Source organism: Gopherus evgoodei, chromosome 2 (assembly GCF_007399415.2).
Source record: "Gopherus evgoodei ecotype Sinaloan lineage chromosome 2, rGopEvg1_v1.p, whole genome shotgun sequence".
Lineage (NCBI taxonomy): Eukaryota > Metazoa > Chordata > Testudines > Testudinidae > Gopherus > Gopherus evgoodei.
In genome coordinates, this window is record NC_044323.1 from 214,482,524 (window position 1) to 214,501,119 (window position 18,596).

Genomic DNA, 18,596 nt, shown 5'->3' on the forward strand with positions numbered 1-18,596 from the left:
TCAAGAAATTAAGTGCGACACTTACTGTTTGCGATACCAGGAAAGGACTCCATGTTCTAGTACTACCCAGTAAAGTTTCCAGCCAAAAAACCTTAAACTCTAAAAGAGAATGTTAGTCATTTCAAAGCCCATAGCTACTCCTGATAACTGATAGCAGTACTTGGTGGCTAACAGTCTACATTATAGCTTGCAAATTTATTTTTCAACTTCAAATGTGATCCAAGAGCTATATCTATTAAAACTCTCCACATTAAATCAGTATGTGTTTTTTCAACCATTCTATTTCCTTCCCCAAGAAATGGGAGAACATTTATAAAAAACCAAGTACAAGTTTGGTTGTATCCACAAAGACAACAACATTTATGGAGTTTTAATAAGCATCGTTACTCAATAGGAACATTCCTGGTCCATTAAGTTTAGCTTTGTTGTAGTTCAGCACTCAATATGGCCATCCACATATCTGATCCCTTATACTGGAGTGGTTGTTAGAACCATAAAGGTTTCTTACATATTCTATAATCAAAGTAACTCATCTAACCAATCTGACACATGCAACAACAAAAATGAAGATGAATGCAGATAGTGAGAAGTGACCTGAAGGCTTGCCAGATGCACAGCAGTGTCTGCTTTTAAGAGTTTATAGCAATGTTAAGAGATGCCTAAAAATTAAGCCTTCTAAATCAACATTAGATAGCATGAGGAGAGTGTGCTTTACAAGCTGCAGCTTAATATTTTGGTTTTTAGAATGTAAATAAATGGTTTCATATCAGCAGTAAACCAACTCTGTGAATTACACTGAAATTTAGTTTAAGACAAAGTATTTGTAAGATTTTGAAAAAATATATATTCTTCAAAAGTTCGAGAGAAAGTTGCTTCATGTATTGTACTTAAACACATCTTTATAGGATTGAGAGGAGTTGCATAAAGATTTTCCCTATAATAAATCATGAGAGCTGGAACATCTTTTGAGGACTGGACAGAACAGAAATGTTTGTAAGTTTTTATTACCATCTTCCCTATAATTCAGTTTTCAAGGCTTTTAGGAATGGGCTCTATCCTATGGATAATGCTGAATAGCAGTGAGCCAGTAGTCAGATTACCTAGATCTTAATGTGGCCTTCAAAACTGTAGTAGAAGCACAGCCCAATTATTAATGGAGTTGATCTTTAAAAGGTAGGCAAGCACTACCCCACTGTACAAATGGGAACTGTGACACAGGGTAGATGAAGCAAGATTTGTCCAAGGTCACAGGCAGCCTGTGGCTGAGCCAGGTATTGCACCTAGATATCCTGAATCCAGGACCACCCTTCCTATCCTAGGATTAGTTTTGGAAATATGTTGTAATATACCAGTCAAGATATCACAGAAAAGCCACTATTCATCAGCCCCCTCTGAAGAACAGAGAATACAATCTGGTGGGATAGACTTGGAAAACTATGTTTGGGTTGTATTATGTATTATGAAAAGGGAAAGTAAAAGAGAAAACATACCTTCCACAGGAGACCTTCATATCGTTTCAGGCGTTTGTTCATTACCTATATAAAATAAATTTTTTAAAAACAATAAAATGTATCCAACTGATTGCTTCTTGAACAGTTTAATATAGGATCTTTTGTACCCACCTTTCCAATGCTTCCTGCAAGTATCTGTTTTATTTCTGCACCTTGGGCTAGATCAAACGGTGTCTGGTCTGTTTAATAACCAAAATAAAATCCAGAAGAGAGTTTAGTTTTAATTAAGAGTTAAATCTGTTGCAGGGCATTTAATGCTGTGGATAGGTATTATGTACTCATTACATTGGATGTATTTAATATAGCATAAGGTTTCTATCCAGCTCTGAGGGAAAGCAATGGCAATGTTTTGCTTGTTTGAACATTAATCGATAGAAAGAAGAGCTGGCAGGAGAGTGGTATAGGAGCTATGATTAATTTCCTACGGTAAGACACTTTCTGAACTTCCTATGTTTCTACACCAATACGCCTACCTTACAAGATTTGCTCACTTGCCAGACAAGAGCAAGTCTTAATTGACCAATAAATTGTATTATATTTGTTATGCTAAAACCGTGGCAAGTTGAATTTTGCTAGGATTACAGAAGCCTAATTTTATTCTAATCAACATCTGCCAGTTATTTACTTAAAGCAACAGAGTCCTGTAACACCTTTAAGACTAACAGATGTATTGGAGCATAAGCTTTTGTGGGTGAATACCACTTCAGCAGACGCATGTAATGGAAATTTCCAGAGGCAGGTAGCAACAGTTATTTACTTGTAATTTAACCAGAGTGTTACAGTCAATTTAATACAAAGTGACAAGATGAATATCCCACCTGTAGAGTTTAAGAGAACTTGAAGTGACACAAGAACATCAGTCCCAATGACTTTCCATGAACTGAAAATTCCTCTGCTTTTACACTGCTATGCTCATCTCTAGCAGAGTCAACAAAAAGTGGCCCAGTACCTGTCTACATGGTGCAGCAACACAGACTGCAAGCGTGTGAATTCTAATGTACACCAACATGATGCACACTAACTGGCCCCTGCAGACACTGCTTGTGAGCACTAAGAGCTCCCTACTGCATTTTAATTTAGTACATGAGTTAGAGTGCAATAGGTTACTTTTAGTGTGCCTCAACAGGGTCTTCGCAAGCCAGTTACCATCCAACACATTGTGTGCATTAGAACAGAAAAAGCAGCAAAGAATCCTGTGGCACCTTATAGACTAACAGACGTTTTGGAGCATGAGCTTTCGTGGGTGAATACCCCCTTCATCGGATGCATGTAGTGGAAATTTCCAGGGGCAGGTATATATAAGCAAGCAAGCTAGAGATAACGAGGTTAGTTCAATCAGGGAGGATAAGGCCCTGTTCTAGCAGTTGATGTGTGAAAACCAAGGGAGGAGAAACTGGTTTTGTAGTTGGCAAGCCATTCACAGTCTTTGTTTAATCCTGAGCTGATGGTGTCCAATTTGCAGATGAACTGAAGCTCAGCAGTTTCTCTGAAGTCTGGTCCTGAAGTTTTTTTTGCTGCAGGATGGCCACCTTAAGGTCTGCTAGAGTGTGGTCATGGAGGTTGAAGTGTTCTCCTACAGGTTTTTGTATATTGCCATTCCTAATATCTGATGTGTCCATTTTCCTCTCTACGGAAAAGGATAAATGAGACCTCCCCTCCTTCCCAGCCCCAGGTCAGGGGCTGCTGTGGTTGGGGAGGGAGCGCACATCCATTGCATTAGAAAGGTAAGACTACTGATATCAAAATATGAGTTGTGTGCTTTTATTGTAGAACAAAAGATTTAAAAAGTTGGGTTTTTTGGGTTGTTTTTTAAATATAGTGCTTTTATCCAAAGCGCTTTACAATAGTTTGAACTAATGGAACAAACATTTGGAAAGATCGTTAAGTGGTCTGCGAAAAAGAAGTTTGAGAACCACTGCATTAGAATTCATAGCCTGCAGTTCGCATTGCTGCACCATGCAGACAAGCCCTCACATCTAATAGTTAAGCAGTGACTAATAAGTACTTCCATAAAAGTGACACCAGTTAGTTCCTTTGCTTCATATTTAAAAACTGTAAGAACTTTACTTACCATTTTTGTTTCTGATTTTAGAGTCTGCACCTTTTTTTAGAAGTTTTAAGGCACAGTGCTTGTGAGCACGGTATGCTGCACAATGTAATGGCGTATTTCCCATCTGATCAGTACAGTTAATATCAGGAGGCTTTGGCCTGTTCAACTAAAAAATTCAAAACAAAAAAACAGATTGTTATATTTACAGGTTAAATTTAGTTTTCCCTATTGCACTATATATAACCTGAGCAATTCAGGGCTACCCCGAAATCTTGAAATATAGACTAGGCACTGAAAAGTAGGGTATGAAAGGGGGTCATACTATGGGAAGTGCAAGGGCTACAGCAGTGAAATGAGAAGTTCTGTTACAAGTAGCTACTTCCAAGTGTTCTTGACTTAAGTATCCCCATCCCATCTCCCATGTGCAATGTAGCACAGAACTGGCTGCATTTCTATGGTATTCTTAAAACTTTAAATATTTTGTGTTCCTCTGAGAGCAGGAAGACAACAGAAATTGAGTTTAGAGATTCTAAAATAGAGGACCTTTTACCATTGAGGCCTTCTGAAGTTAACAAGGACAGTACTACCAAAAAAAAAAAAAGTGTTCAGTTCACTGTATTTGTAATTCTATAAAGGTGTGCACCCATCACTTATGTCCAAGATATTCTCATTTTGTTCAGAAGCATGTCTGGAAGGAGTATAAAAAACTCCATGGGAAAACTGAAGCAGTTGCTAATAAAAACCCAGTGCATAAAAGACAAGATTCACAGGAAACCCTAATTCATTAGGGAAGGGATTATTCGGTCCCTTGGGCAGCAGACTAACAAATATACATAAACAATTTTAGCAGATTCAAGAGAAAACTGATATGTCTTTTGTAACATGGTACATGGCTAGTAGAGAAACTGCAGCCATGAGAGTTCCCTACTCTTTTGAAGCTATTTGTGGTAATACAGTAGTTCTCAAAAAACATTTGATCAGGCCCCCGTTTGTGTCTGTAGTTATTTACACTTCTCCCCTAGCCCCCATACATATATCGTCACCTAGTTCTGAAGGCAGAGTGGAGAGCAGAGGCTGCAGGCTGGGCACCCAGCTCTGAAGGCAGCTCCCCACCAGCAGCAGCACAGAAGTGATATTCATCAATATCACTTTTTGCAGCAGACTTAGTACCCCATTGCAACCCTTACTTCTGCACTGCTACTGTCACCCCAGGGCTGACAGCTGGAGCCCTGCTGCCTCCCAGTGAGGAATGGGGGTGTGGGGGGAAGAGCCCAAGATGCCTCTCCTGGTGAGGGATTGGTTGGGGGAGAAGAGCCTGAGTCTAGGTGGCAGGGCTCTGGCTGTCCCCTTTTATCCCCACCTTCTGGGTGTGCACAGTCCTTCTGCACAAACCCCAGCCACCCAAGAATGACAGCCAGAGCTCTTCCGAAACAAAGCACACAGCTCACACCTCCCTGACACATTCCTGTGCCTCCTATGGAAGCCCACCACATAATTTAAGAACCACTGTGTTAATCGATAAGGCCAGAGGGGAACACTGATCAGCTCAAACATCCTGTATATACACAGGTCATAGAAGTCCATCAAGACTAAGGACAGGAATATTCTAAGTAATTAGCAACCCCAGATAGAGCTGGAAGGGAACTGATTTATAACTGGACTGAGAAGGGTACATGGTCAAGAAAAAATACAAGTGGTAGAACCATTTCCTCATTCAGGTAGTGGTTGGAAAGCTGCTGGAGAAGCTTTAACGCACGCAGTCAGTTTATCTTTAATACAATTCTGTTGGTAACCTTATTGGTAGAAGTCACATCTCCATAGATTGTCAATTTAATGCAACATTTGATGGGGTTTCTGGATTTCAGATGTCATGAAATGTGACTAGTTCAAAGCTTTAAAACAAGATGGACTTGCAACTTTCCCAGAAAGATACCATTTGAACAAAGTTTCGTGTTTGATATTACATTTGGAGAGTTGTTTTAGAAAAACTCATTCTCCCAACCATTTCAGAAAACGGTGAAAAATTCATTTCCTAGCCACACATTTAAGACATTTCGATTTATTCAGTCTGCAAACTTTCTATATGTAGTGGACGAGTAACAAGTTTCACATCACATGTAGTGATGGAAGTTTTTGTTTTGTAATCAGTTTTAGTTTCCTCTCTCGTCCAAGGGCAAGTACCTCCAGCAGTAAAGTGGCTGTTAACCCTAGGGGCATTGGTTCAGTATAGATGTTACGGCCACTAGAACTAGTGTTCCTTGGAGATCAGACAAGTAGCATGGCCAGATCAGTTTCTCCTGGAGACACAATCAGTATTGTTGCTGGCTGCAAGTACGGCAGACCCTCACTAGAATGTGTACTTTATAGCGCAAATTCAGTTATAGCCTGGGACTAAGCATGGATCCCAAATTTAATTACCTTCATTGGAATCCATGGTAACGCAGTCCCCGCTATAATGTGGTCCCTGAGTTAATGCAGGTCTGTGCATGGATCCAAAATCCTGCGTTCTAGTGTGGGTCTGCTGTATTGCAATATACACAAGGAGCTGAATTTCTTTTGTGGCTGAAGATATACACAATGAATCTGAGGTGTTTTTCAAGTCTCAGGCTTAGTGTTGTATTCATGCATTTTGCACTCACTAATGTTTGTCACGTACTATACTAATTTCAGCTGCAGCAGATATTTCTCATGGTAAGCCCTATGACTGAGGTACTGTAGAAATTTAACAAGCAGCATTTCACAGTAACCTTTAGCTAACTCAGGAAGGATATTAGAAAACACTTGAAAATTTTGAATGGTAATCTGCTGTAATAAAAGGAGAGTTCCAACAGTAAGGAAGCACTGTAGTTTGGACTGTTGCCTGCAATAGGGGTGCTGGATGTGAAGGTAACATATGTAGCAAACATCTCAAATTCTTACCAGTGCTGAGAGTTTTGCAGTCTCCCCTTCTCTTGCTGCTCCTAAAAGCAGCTCTTCCAGTTTCCTTTCTTGTGTCCTTTCCACTGCTGTTTTCAAAGTGAAAATAGCTTTAGCAACCACAGTAATATTCTCTGAGGAACACATGTTACATCAGCAAAGTGATATTTGTCTATGACGAATGTTCAAGCACTGTATACAGGGCCTACAGTTTCCCCAACACTTGTTAACTTGAGGGCTACGCCTACCAGACAGGGTGAAATACACTTAAGAGCCATGCTCTTCAGTCAATTAAATACAGTGCACAAATCTAAAAGGTGTGACAAATCACTGCAGAAAAATTCTGATTTACTCAAGTTTCACAGGTTTCAGGGTGGTAGCTGTGTTAGTCTGTATCAGCAAAAACAATGAGGAGTCCTTGTGGCACTTGAGACAAACAAATTTATTTGGGCATAAGCTTTCTTGGGCTAAAACCCACTTCATCAGATGCATAGAGTGGAAAATACAGAGGCAGGTATAAATATACAGCACATGAAAAGATGGGAGTTGCCTTACCAAGTGGGGGGTAAGTGCTAACAAGTCAATTCAATTAAGGTGGAAGTGGGCTATTCTCAACAGTTGAGAAGGGAGGAAAAATTACTTTTGTAGTGCTAATGAGGCCAATGTAATCAAGGAGGCCCATTTCAAACAAACAATTGACAAAAAGGTGTGAGTATTAGCAGGGGGAAATTAGTTTTTGTAGTGATTCATCCACTTGTTTTCCTTCTGCTGGTGCTTGTCAATGTTACAAGCACCAGCACTGGAACTGACTTCAGACTTGAGACGACGGCACAGCATTGGTTTATACTAGTCACATTTGGAAAATTCTCTTCCCAACCATGAGGGCTAGGATTTTTCAAGCCCTAGTGGGTTAGTGTCTAATAAGAGCCAAAGCAAGACTTTTTTGCATAAAGCACAATCCATGCTACACAGAGTTCTCTTCTGGACTGAAATATTCAAGCTTTGCGCACAGATTTATTTATTTTTAAGGCATGCTCTGAGAAGAATGGTTTCCTTATAAGGAGAAGGAGCAGTGAAAAGAGCGCTAGGTATTACTATTAAGGTGATTTACATGCATATGAAGTCAAAAGACATGTGACTGGCAAACATTTGACAAATTAAGATGATGCCCTTGTTTCAGCTTCCTGTTATTCATAGATACAAAACTGGTTTATCTGTATAACAGAAGGAGGTAGATGAGTTTGTGCTGTAGAGGACAAAGCTCAGGAATTCCTCAGTTTACATATTGATATGTACTCCAGGGATTCCAAGTTACGGAGCCAGAGATTTAGGCACATTTGTACGATTTGGACCTTTTTCCAGAAATGCTGAGTAACTCATTGACTTCAGTTGGAGATGGGGTGCTTTGATCATCTCAAAAAAAATTCTAGGCCCTTGGTGCAAACATATGTAAGTGTTTCTACACTATCTCTGTATACAACGGAAGTTTTTGCCATTACATAGATGTATCTTGTTTCCCTAATAAATGTGTCACAGTAAATTCCACTGGTAAATTTGTTTTCATTTACTGACGACAACAGAATTGGATCAAGTGTTTTAAGAAGTTTAACCTGCAAGGGGGGGAGGATTTACTTTTTCCCTTAAATCAGGTTAATCAGACTTTTAGGAAGTCTTGATTTTCAGACAGCTGCAGTCAGATTGCAACTATAGCAACAACTGTGAAACTGACATTGTTAGCCAGATTAATAAGCACTTTAATAAATGCTTCACCCTGAGGAGAATTAACAAGTGCACTCATTAAGAATTTATCTTTAGTGCATCTGTTTATGATAATTGCCTGTAACTTCATATATGATTAAGGAATAGCATGTTTTCTGGAAAAGTACTGCTTGTAATTATTTCATTTGGAAATGTTTAGTTTTCCAGTCTTTACTTCTGAATGTAAGAGCCACATGTACCATCTGTTCAGACTAAAGAATTACATTTGAATTAAGATTGATTATTCATAAAGTCTATTCAGGGTTATGTTGTCAAGAACCCCCATCTATAAAAGTAGCCCCAGTATTGTCACCAGGAATAAGTGAAAGTTACTTTCTTACCCTTTGTTTGTAGATAGCATAAGTAGTGAATCGATACATAAAACATACTTGCTTTTTGAAAGTGGTATTGGTCAATACTTTAAAAAGTAAATCAATTTCGGGTATTCAGCTTTGGACACCTTTAAGAAGGTCCAATTTTTTTGAAAATCGGATGCACCTATTCTATGGAAGTCACATCTTTTCTTCATCTCAGGCTGGAGATAGGGGTAGCTCCAGGCCCCAGCATGCCAAGCACATGCTTGGGGCAGCATGCTGCAGGGGGCGCTCTGCCGGTTGGGTGGCAGACAGGGCTCCAGTGGACCTCCCGCAGGCATGCCTGCGGAGGGTCCACTGGTCCCGCAGCTTCGGTGGAGCCGCGGGACCAGCGGACCCTCCGCAGGCATGCCTGTGAGAGGTCCACCGGAGCTGTGGGACCGGCAACCAGCAGAGCGCCCCCCATGGCATGCTGCCGTGCTTGGGGTGGTGAAATGTCTAGAGCTGCCCCTGGCTGGAGACCCAAAATCGCTTAGACAGGGTCTTCATTTTCAGAGCTTAAACAGTCTGGAGCAAGACCTGGTAAGTTTGTGAATGATTCAGTGAGTCTTCTCCCATTGACTATTTTGTACACAAAAGTTACATTGGGCAGATTTCCCTTTTCTGTTCTCCTGCAAAGATGTCCCCACAACCTACTTGGCCTCTGTGTGTTAGAATTTTAGAGCAGAGAGATCATTATTATTCTCTAAGCATTATCTAGTGGTTAGAGAAGGGGGGTTGCAGGAAAGATCTTCAGTTCTGTTTCCAGTTTCTGTGACACCTAGTACAATCACTTATGTCTGAGCAAGTTTGCCCACCATTTCTGCAAAATGCTAGAAATTACAGTTTGCATCCAAGTGAAGTGGTTTATATCCCAGCTTGTTACACAAAGCAGCTCTTGTTATCAGCATGTGCTTGGATTACTTCCCCTATGCAGCAAACTAGGGCTTTGAGTGCTACACAGAGTCCACATCATTAAAGGGCTCAGAGAAAAAAACCTGTGTTGCCTTTAAGGTCCTAACTTCGATCAGAAACAGCATTTACAAATAGTGCCTTTGAAAGAAGCCTTAACCTAACAAACAGCCCTGTTGCACTGACTGGTCAGTGTTCTTTTACACTAAAAGTGACTGAACACTAGTTTTTAGCCAGAAGCTATTTTGAAATCAAGTGAATTTGTAGGTGAAGCAGCTCTCTTCAGAGATACAAATGCTTATGAAAGGCAGTGAAGACACAGGAAGTTACCTTCCAACATATTTTTGATCTCTTTATCTTGTGTAACGTCTCTTGCCGTCTGTCCACCCCCATTAACAATAGAAGTATCAGCATCATACCGTAAGAGCAGCATCACCACCTCCTGGAAGACAAGTTCAAAGTTACCTTTTATCACAATGGCACTTTCCTAGAATTGGGTTGGTCCACTGTTTTGTAACCCTCCCTTTTGAGCCTAGCAGCATGTAATGGTTCACTGCCACAATGAGTTTGTAAAACATGGCAAGGGAAGAGATAGTCCGAATAATACAACAGGACTCTGACTAAGGGGACTACAGATACTGGACTAGACTTGGAAGACACACAGCAGTAAAGTCAGGCATAAAGACATCTTACTAAAGAGTGTGACAACAAACACTTAATAAGGAATCTTGTACTGGAAAACTTTAAGTATCACTTAAATCTGAGCAGAGAACACTTTCTGCAGTGTAACCATATGGTCATATGAGAATCAGTTCTGTGAGAGGCAAATGGCATCTGTTTGAAAGAACAAGTTGTTCACATTAATTAGCTACTGAATCAACTCATCTTAATTTTAGTATTCTATGTAGTAAGTGGATAGGAGACCAGTATTTACAATACTGTTTCTATGCTTATTGGATGTAGCGCTTCATATGAACGAGCACATAAGTGATTTCAATCCCCTTTAGCTATGCATTAGTGTCCAACTAATCCAGACAAGTCAGCCTTAAAGTCAATTTTTTTTGCTTGCCTAATTATAAAGACACAAACAGCAAAAATGTTTATGTACATCAGAAGTAGGAAGCTTGCTAAACAATCAGTGGGGCCACTGGATGATCAAGGTGCTAAAGCAGCACTCAAGGAAAACATGACCATTGCAGAAAAGCTAAATAAATTCTTTCATGAGCACCAGGTGAAACCCTGCTTTGGAGAGGCTAGCCCAGCCCACTGGTCCTGTCCCTTTTGCCCCAGTCCCCCCCGCCCCCTCTCCCTGGAACAGAAGCCCTGAGAGGTCTCCCCTGACCAGAGGAGCCCCAGCCTCCACACACACACACACCCCTCAGCTAGAGCCTCCTCATTCCCCCACCCACCGCTGGCTCTGTGTCACTCCTCAACTACCCTGACTTCCCCGAGGAAACATGGCAGCAGCAGGCAGTGGGGGCCTCAGGGAAGGGGCAGGGCCACCACAGTCCAGGTGTCTGGCAGTGGGTCAGCAGCAGCATAAGAGACAGCCAAGCCTTCCCTGGGCTATTATACCCACCACCCATGAATTCTTTGCATGGGTCTTCATTGCAGAGGAGATTGCAGAGAGATTCCCATACCTGAGCCTCTTTTTAAAAGTGATTTTTCTGAGGAATTATCCCAGATTGAGGCCTCAGGGGAAACTTGGAACAGACTGACAAGTTAAACAGTAATAGGTAGTGCCCTATCAAATTCACAGCCATGAAAAAAAAAATGTCACGAAGCATGAAATCTCATCTCCCACTGTGAAATCTGGTCTTTTGCGTGCTTTCCCCCCTATACTATAAAGATTTTACCGGGGGTGGGGGGCGAAACACCACCAGGATTTCTCAAAATGGGGGTCCTGACCCAAAAGGAAGTTGCAGCAGGGTCAAAAGGTTATATTAGAGTGGTCACAGTACTGACACCCTTACATCTGCGCTGCCTTCTGAGCTGGGTGGACAGAGAGGTGGCTGCTTACTGAAGACCCAGCCCTACAGGCAGCAGTGCAGAAGCAAGGGTGGCAACACCATTCCATGCCATCTTACCTCTGTGCTGCTGCTGGTGGCCACTCTGCCTTCAGAGCTTGGCTCCCGGCCAGCAGCTGCTGCTCTCCAGCTGCCCAGCTCTAAAGACAGTGCTGCAAAAGTAAGGGTAGTAGTACCAAAACACCCCCTGCAATAACCTTGTGAGACACACCCCAACTCCTTTTTGGGTCAGGACCCCTACAATTACACCACCATAAAATTTCAGATTTAAATAGTTGAAATCATGAAATTTGGGATTTTTAAATTCTTATGACCATGAAATGGACCGTGAATTTGGTGGTAACAGGTCACTAAGAGCAGATGGTATTCACCCAAGAGTTCTGAAGGAACTCAGATATGAAGTTGCAGAACTACCAACTGTGAACCTATCACTTAAATCAGCCTCTGTACCACATGACTGTAGGATAGTCAACACCACCAATTTTTAAAAAAAGGCTCCAGAAGCAATCCTGGCAAATATAGGCTGGTAAGCCTAACTTCAGTATCCAGCGAATTTGCTGAAGCTACAGTTTAGAACACAATTATCAGACATATGGATGAACACGATGTTGGGGAAGAGTCACAGCTTTTGCAAAGGGAAATCATGCCTCAATCTATTAGAATTCTTTGAGGGCATCAACATACATGTGGACAAGGGTGATCCAGTTGACAGTGTACTGGAACTTTCCGAAAGTCTTTGACTAGGCTCCTAAGCAAAGTAGCAATCATGGGATTAGAGAAGGTACTCATGGATCAGTAACTGGTTAAGAGACAGGAAACAATGGTCAATTTTCACAACAAAGTGAAATAAATAGCAGGGTCCCCCAGGGATCTGTACTGGGACCAGTGCTGTTCAACACATTAATCAATTATCTGAAAAAAGGGGTAAACAGTAAGGTGACAAAATCTGCAGATGATACAAAAAGTTACTCAAGACAGGCAAGTCCAAAACCAGTTGCGAAGAGTTACAAAGGAACCTCACAGAACTGGGTGACTGGGCAACAAGACGGCAGATGAAATCCAAGTTTGATATGTGCAGAGTAATGCACATTAGAAAAAATAACCCTGACTATATATACAAAATGGGGTCTAAATTAGCTGTTACCACTCTAGAAAGATCTTGAGTCATAAATAATTCTCTGAAAATATCTGCTCAATGTGTTAGCTTTTTGGACTGCCACTACAATGTTAGGAACCATTAGAAAGGGATAGATAAGACAGAAAATATAATGCCACTACATAAATGCATAGTACACTCACACCTTGAATACTGCATGCAGTTCTGGTCATGCCATCTCAAAGAAGATACATTAGAATGGGAAAAGGTACAGAGAAAGGCAACGAAAGTCATTAAGGGTATGGAACAGCTTTTATACAAGGAGAGACTAGGACTGTTCAGTTTAGAAAAGAGACTACTATGGGAGGATATGATAGAGGTTTGTAATATTATGAATGGTGTGGAGAAAGCAAAGGGGGAAATATTTATTATTCACATAAACACAAGAACCCAATGAAGTCAGAAGGCCACAGGTTTAAAACAAAAAAGACAACCTCTCCCGCCAACCTTCCCCCAGAAAGGAAGTACTTCACACAGTGCACAATCAACCTGTGGAACTTGTTGCCTGGGGATATTGAGAAGGTCAAAAGTATAACTGGGTTCAAAAAAGGAATTAAATAAGTTCCTGGAGGACAGGTCCATCGGTGGCTATTAGCCAAGATGGTCAGGACGCAATCCTGTGCTCTGGGTGTCCTTAAAAGTCTGACTGCCAGATGCTGAATTAGACGACAGGAGAGGGATCACTCTATAACTGACCTGTTCTGTTCACTCTCTCTGAAGCATCTGGACTGGCCACTATTAGAGACGGGATTCAGGGATAGATGGACAAGTGGTTTGACTCAGTATGGCCATTCTTATCTTAAGTCTAATTATTCTTGTGCCAGTGATACTCAGACCAAGGGCCTCGAGCTGCTAGGGGCTCTTTAATGAATCTCTAGAGGTTCTTTGCAGCACATATTAAAATACTGATTTAATTATTAACCATTCAGGATGCTTTTACTAGGTTATTAACCAGTTGTAGTTGATAAAATACTTAGTTATTTTGCTGTGAGAAAATATATTCTAGTCTCTTTGACCAGTATGATGGGAAAGTATGTGGGGTGGAGAGGGATAGCTCAGTGGTTTGAGCATTGGCCTGCTAGACCCAGGGTTGCGAGCGCAATCCCTGAGGGGGCCATTTAGGGATCTGGGGCAAAAATCTGTCAGGGACAGTACTTGGTCCTGCTGCGAAGGCAGGGGGACTGGACTCAATGACCCTACAAGATCCCTTCCAGTTCTATGAGATAAGTAAATATATACACAAGTAAAAACTAAATATTTTCCATCATACTGTTTAAATAGGAATATATAATACTGTAGTAAGAGAAACAATTCACACTACTGTGACTCATTTGGGTAATGTTGATCACTAATTTGGCTTCTGAACCACTGAGGTCTGAGCATCATTGCTTTCTGATATGGTTTGTGAGGGATTACTATGTGGTCTGTCCGGTTGTATGCAGAAACACCTACTTTTCCCATCCCTCCAAACTGGCTTCCATCTGACAATCAGCATTTACAGCTGAGAGGCTGATAAGTGCCATGCTCCCACACTAAGGCACTTTACCCCAGGCACATAGCAGGAGTGACGTAGGAAGTAATTGCATGGAGAGGCGTGCTTCAACAGAGGAAAGTGACTATGTTCACCCTTTCTAGCTGCCAGCCACATCCTGGAGAACAAAAAAGGAAAGAGCAGCTATGGAGAAGGAAGACTGATATTTCCCCTACCCTCCCAGGTGGAAAAAACAGTTCTCTGCCAAAAAAGCCAAAACCAAATCAGAGGATTAGACAGTCTAGATTTTAGGCACATTAAAATTTGCTCTTCAGTAGCTTTCTGGAATGCACTGCTACAAGGATTTTTCCTACCTCAAGTGCTTTGGCTTCAATGTGTTACTATTTTAAAGCACTTAACAGTTTTAGACACCATTGACACATTATAGCACCTTTAAGAGGACACAATCTTATGCTGGGTTGCCTTATGCATCCCGTGAACCACACAGGGTGGAATACAAGTAGTTAGAAAATAGTGTATTTTTACCTTGCGTCCAGTGAAGGCTGCACGATGCAGTGGAGTGTCCCCCATATCGTTTAACACGTTCACTTCTGCACCAGCCTGCCAAGACAGACAGTTAAGTAATGCTGGAAACACAGGAAGGTCAAAAGGTTACCGCTACAAAAATATTCCTTCCAGAAAGAAGTCAGTGTTACTGACACCTCTTTGTTTATAATCTATTTGTCAAGAATGAATTACATGAATTAGGAGGCTCTCTGTGTGTCCCAGTATAGTTGTAAAGCCTAACCAGTGATAATGTGGGAAGATTTAGAGGGGAGGAAATCTACAACAAGGAGCCCTTGTGAAAGGGAGCAAATTCAGACTGGGGCTATGTCAACACTTAAATAGCTACAGCAGTGCTGTTCTACCACTTCAGCATAGACACTCACTACAGTAGCAGGAGGGGTTCTCCCATCTCTGTAGTTAAGCTACTTCCCTGAGAGGGAGTAGTTAGGTCAACAGAAGACTTTCAGTCAACCTAGGCTATGGCTACACTACAGAGTTTACAGTGACACCACTCTCAGTGCAGCTGCACTGCTATAAGACCTCTAGTGTAGTCACTCTATGGGAGAGAGCTCTCCCGTGGACATAATTAAACCACTGCCAATGAGCAGCAGTAGCTATGATGGCAGGAGATGCTCTCCTGCTGACATAGCACTGTCCACAATGGTGCTTATACTGGTGTAACTTATGTCACTGGGGGCAGTATTATTCACCCCCCCAAGCAATATAAGTTATGACATAAGTGGCAGTGTAGACACAGCCTGTCAAACGGATAAGAGTTAATAGAACAGAAATACTTCATATCTCTTTTGCCTGTAAAGGGTTAAGAAGTCCAGTGAGCCTGGCTGTCACTTGTCCAGAGGACCAATCAGGGGACAGGATACTTTCAAATCTTGAGGGAGGGAAGTTTGTGTGTGCGCTACTAGTTTTTGGTTGTTGTTCACTCTGGGGGCTCAGAGGGACCAGACGTGCAACCAGGTTTCTCTCCAATCTCTCCGATACAAGCTCTTGTAAGTTCAAAATAGTGAGTACTAGGTAGATAAAGTGAGTTAGGCTTATGTTTGTTTTCTTTATTTGCAAATGTGTATTTGGCTGGAAAGAGTTCAAATTTGTATTTTGCTAAAAGGATTTTAATTTGTACTTGTATACTTAGGCTGGGAGAGTATTCCCAGTGTCTATAGCTGAAAGACCCTGTAACATATTCCATCTTAAATTTACAAAAATAATTTTTACTGTTTTTCCCTCTTTAATTAAAAGCTTTTCTTGTTTAAGAACCTGATTGTTTTTTTTTTATTCTGGTGAGACCCCAGAGGACTGGGTCTGGATCCACCAGGGAATTGGTGGGGAGAAAGGAGGGAAGGGGGAGAGAAAGGTTAGTTTCTCTCTGTATTAGGATTACTCTCTCTCTCAGGGAGAGTCTGGCAGGGGGAGAGAGAAGGAGGGGGGAAGGTGAATTTTCCTCTCTATTTTAAGATTCAAGGAGTTTAAATCACAGTGATCTTCCAGGGTAACCCAGGGAGGGGAAGCTTGTGTTAAGATCCAGAGGGTCTGGGTCTTGGGGGTCCCCAGGCAAGGTTTTTTTTTGGGGGGGGGGGGGATCGGAGTGTACCAGGTACTGGAATTCCTGGTTGGTGGCAGCACTACAAGTACTAAGCTGGTAATTGAGCTTAGAGGAATTCATGCTGGCACCCCATCTTTTGGATGCTAAGGTTCAGAGTTGGGGTTTATACCATGACACAGCCCTAGAGCTGTCTATGCCAGCAGTTTGGCTGGCTTAACCACTTTGCTCAGGGGTGTGGATTTTTCACACTCCAGAGTGACATAGCTGGGTCGACCTAACTGTTTTGCTGTCACTCATCTCCACACAAAAATTGCATACAGCAGCCATTAAAGCTTGTCTTTCAACTAGAGTGAAAGTAATCACGCAGTAGTACTATATATACACTGTAGTGCACTCTCCTCCTCAAGAGATTAAACGGGCCATGACTAGCAGATTTCATGATCGCATCACCGGCTTCACGCCCCTTTCCACATCAAATGGAAACTCCTCTATACACCATAAAGGCAATGTACCACTGTATTCCTGTCTGAATTTCAGCTCCATTTCCCCTCCTCCCCATTCCTTTCCTGCACCTGAGATCCCTGCTCTCAGTCTTCTTTCAAATCCCACTTCAAACATTGCTCCTGCTGAACCCTACTCTTAAAATGGTCAGAAAGATCAGGACAAGCTGCATATGCAACAAAATTAGTGGGACTATATGGTTTCACTATAGCTGGGAAACTGATCTAGTGATTGAGCTCATGAGGACTAGAGTCAGGAGATTAGCTCTATTCTGACTGTCACAGACAGAGTACCCTAGGACAGGGGATCTCCACCTTTTCTTTGAGGCCACTCCAACATACTATTAAAAACTGGTTTTCCGCGTATAAAGCCAGAGCCAGCATTAAGGGGCAGCAAGCAGGGCAATTGCCTGGGGCCCCATGCCACAGGGGCCCCCACAAAGCTAAGTTTAGCTTTAGCCTCAGGTGGCAGGGCTCAGGGCCCTGGACGTCAGCCCCATGTGGTGGGGCTTCATCTTTCTGCCCAGGGCCCCAGCGAGTCTAACACTGATCCTGCTTGGCAGCCCCCCTTCGATCCTGCTCGTGGGCCCTCTGCAGGGGGCTCAGACCCCTGGTTGAGAACCACTGTCCTAGGACAAGTCACAATCTATTTAACCGCCATTCATCACTCCATCTGTAAGAAGGGCACTAGCACTCACCCACTTCCGTAAAACACTGATCCATGGATGAAGAACATTTGATAATAAAAACACAGATTTTTGCTATCTCCCTCCCTTCCCACCTTGAAGGCTTGCCATTTGTGTACTCTATGTTGTAAGCAAAGTCTTTGGGTCAGTGACCGTATCATTTGTTGATACTAGCTTTGTTGGATGGAATCCTTGTAGAAAAATCTCAGTCTGTTTTCCAAACCAGAATCTCCTGATTATTAATTTTTCCATGTAGAACCAGGTCCAAGTTTACTTGGATTTACTCTTTATTTTCAATCAGTTTAAAAGAAGTCACTCCTCCCATTCACTGTGGCTTTCAGGAAAAAAGCAAAAAAAAAAGCCACATTTATTTTTGGTGCATGTATCTGAATGCTGCAATTAGCTGCACTTTGCAGATAGCTGGTTAGCTTTTGTGGAGCTCAATCGTCAACAGTGGTTATGCCTAAGGCTGCGAGTCTGTCACAGAGGTCACAGGGCCAGCAGCAGCAGATTGGGTGTGTGAGAGGGCTAGGGGCAAGGGTTGGGGAATGTGGGGGCAGGCACTGACCTCAGGCTCCCACTGGCTTGCCCCCCTGCAGCTCCTAGGTGGGCAGGGCCGGCTCTAGGCAGCCCCAAGCACAGCAGCATGCGGCAGGAGGCACTCTGCTGCTCACCGGTCCCGCAGCTCTGGTGGATCTCCCGCAGACGTGGCTGCGGAGGGTCTGCTGGTACCGTGGCTCCGGTGGACCTCCCGCAGGCATGCCTGTGGATGCTCCACCGGAACCGCGGGACCAGCGGACCCTCCACAGGCACGCCTGCGGGAGGTCCACCAGAGCCGCCTGCCGCTCTCCCGGCGACCGGCAGAGCGCCTTCAGCGGCATGCCACCCCAAGCACGCGCTTGGCGTGCTGGGGCCTGGAGCCAGCCCTTTAGATGGGGTCTCCACACAGCCCACTGCCTGCCCCCACAGCTGCCACTGACTGTGGTTCCTGGCCAATGGGAGTTGTGGCAGTCAGCTCTTGTGGCTGGAGCAATGGAGCCCCCACCCCGGCCCCTGCCTCTGCCGCCTAGGAGTTGCTTGGACAGAGTCGGGTAGGAAGCCCCTGCCAGCCCTAACCCCAACCCCAATCCC

The 18,596-nt window shown here is 42.8% G+C and overlaps 1 protein-coding gene across 4 annotated transcripts in view; it reads right to left on the reverse strand.

Moving 5' to 3' along the window:
- OSBPL1A (oxysterol binding protein like 1A) overlaps nucleotides 1-18,596 on the reverse strand; it is a 134,971-nt gene that overhangs the window by 97,398 nt on the left and 18,977 nt on the right. For all 4 annotated transcript variants that reach the window (XM_030552928.1, XM_030552926.1, XM_030552927.1 and 1 more), the window contains exons 4-10: nucleotides 14,701-14,775; nucleotides 9,831-9,942; nucleotides 6,481-6,566; nucleotides 3,583-3,727; nucleotides 1,623-1,690; nucleotides 1,491-1,535; nucleotides 26-99 (exon numbers count right to left, since the gene is read on the reverse strand). In XM_030552928.1, coding sequence (XP_030408788.1) covers nucleotides 26-99; nucleotides 1,491-1,535; nucleotides 1,623-1,690; nucleotides 3,583-3,727; nucleotides 6,481-6,566; nucleotides 9,831-9,942; nucleotides 14,701-14,775 — 605 coding nt within the window. The remainder of the gene's footprint in view (nucleotides 1-25; nucleotides 100-1,490; nucleotides 1,536-1,622; nucleotides 1,691-3,582; nucleotides 3,728-6,480; nucleotides 6,567-9,830; nucleotides 9,943-14,700; nucleotides 14,776-18,596) is intronic.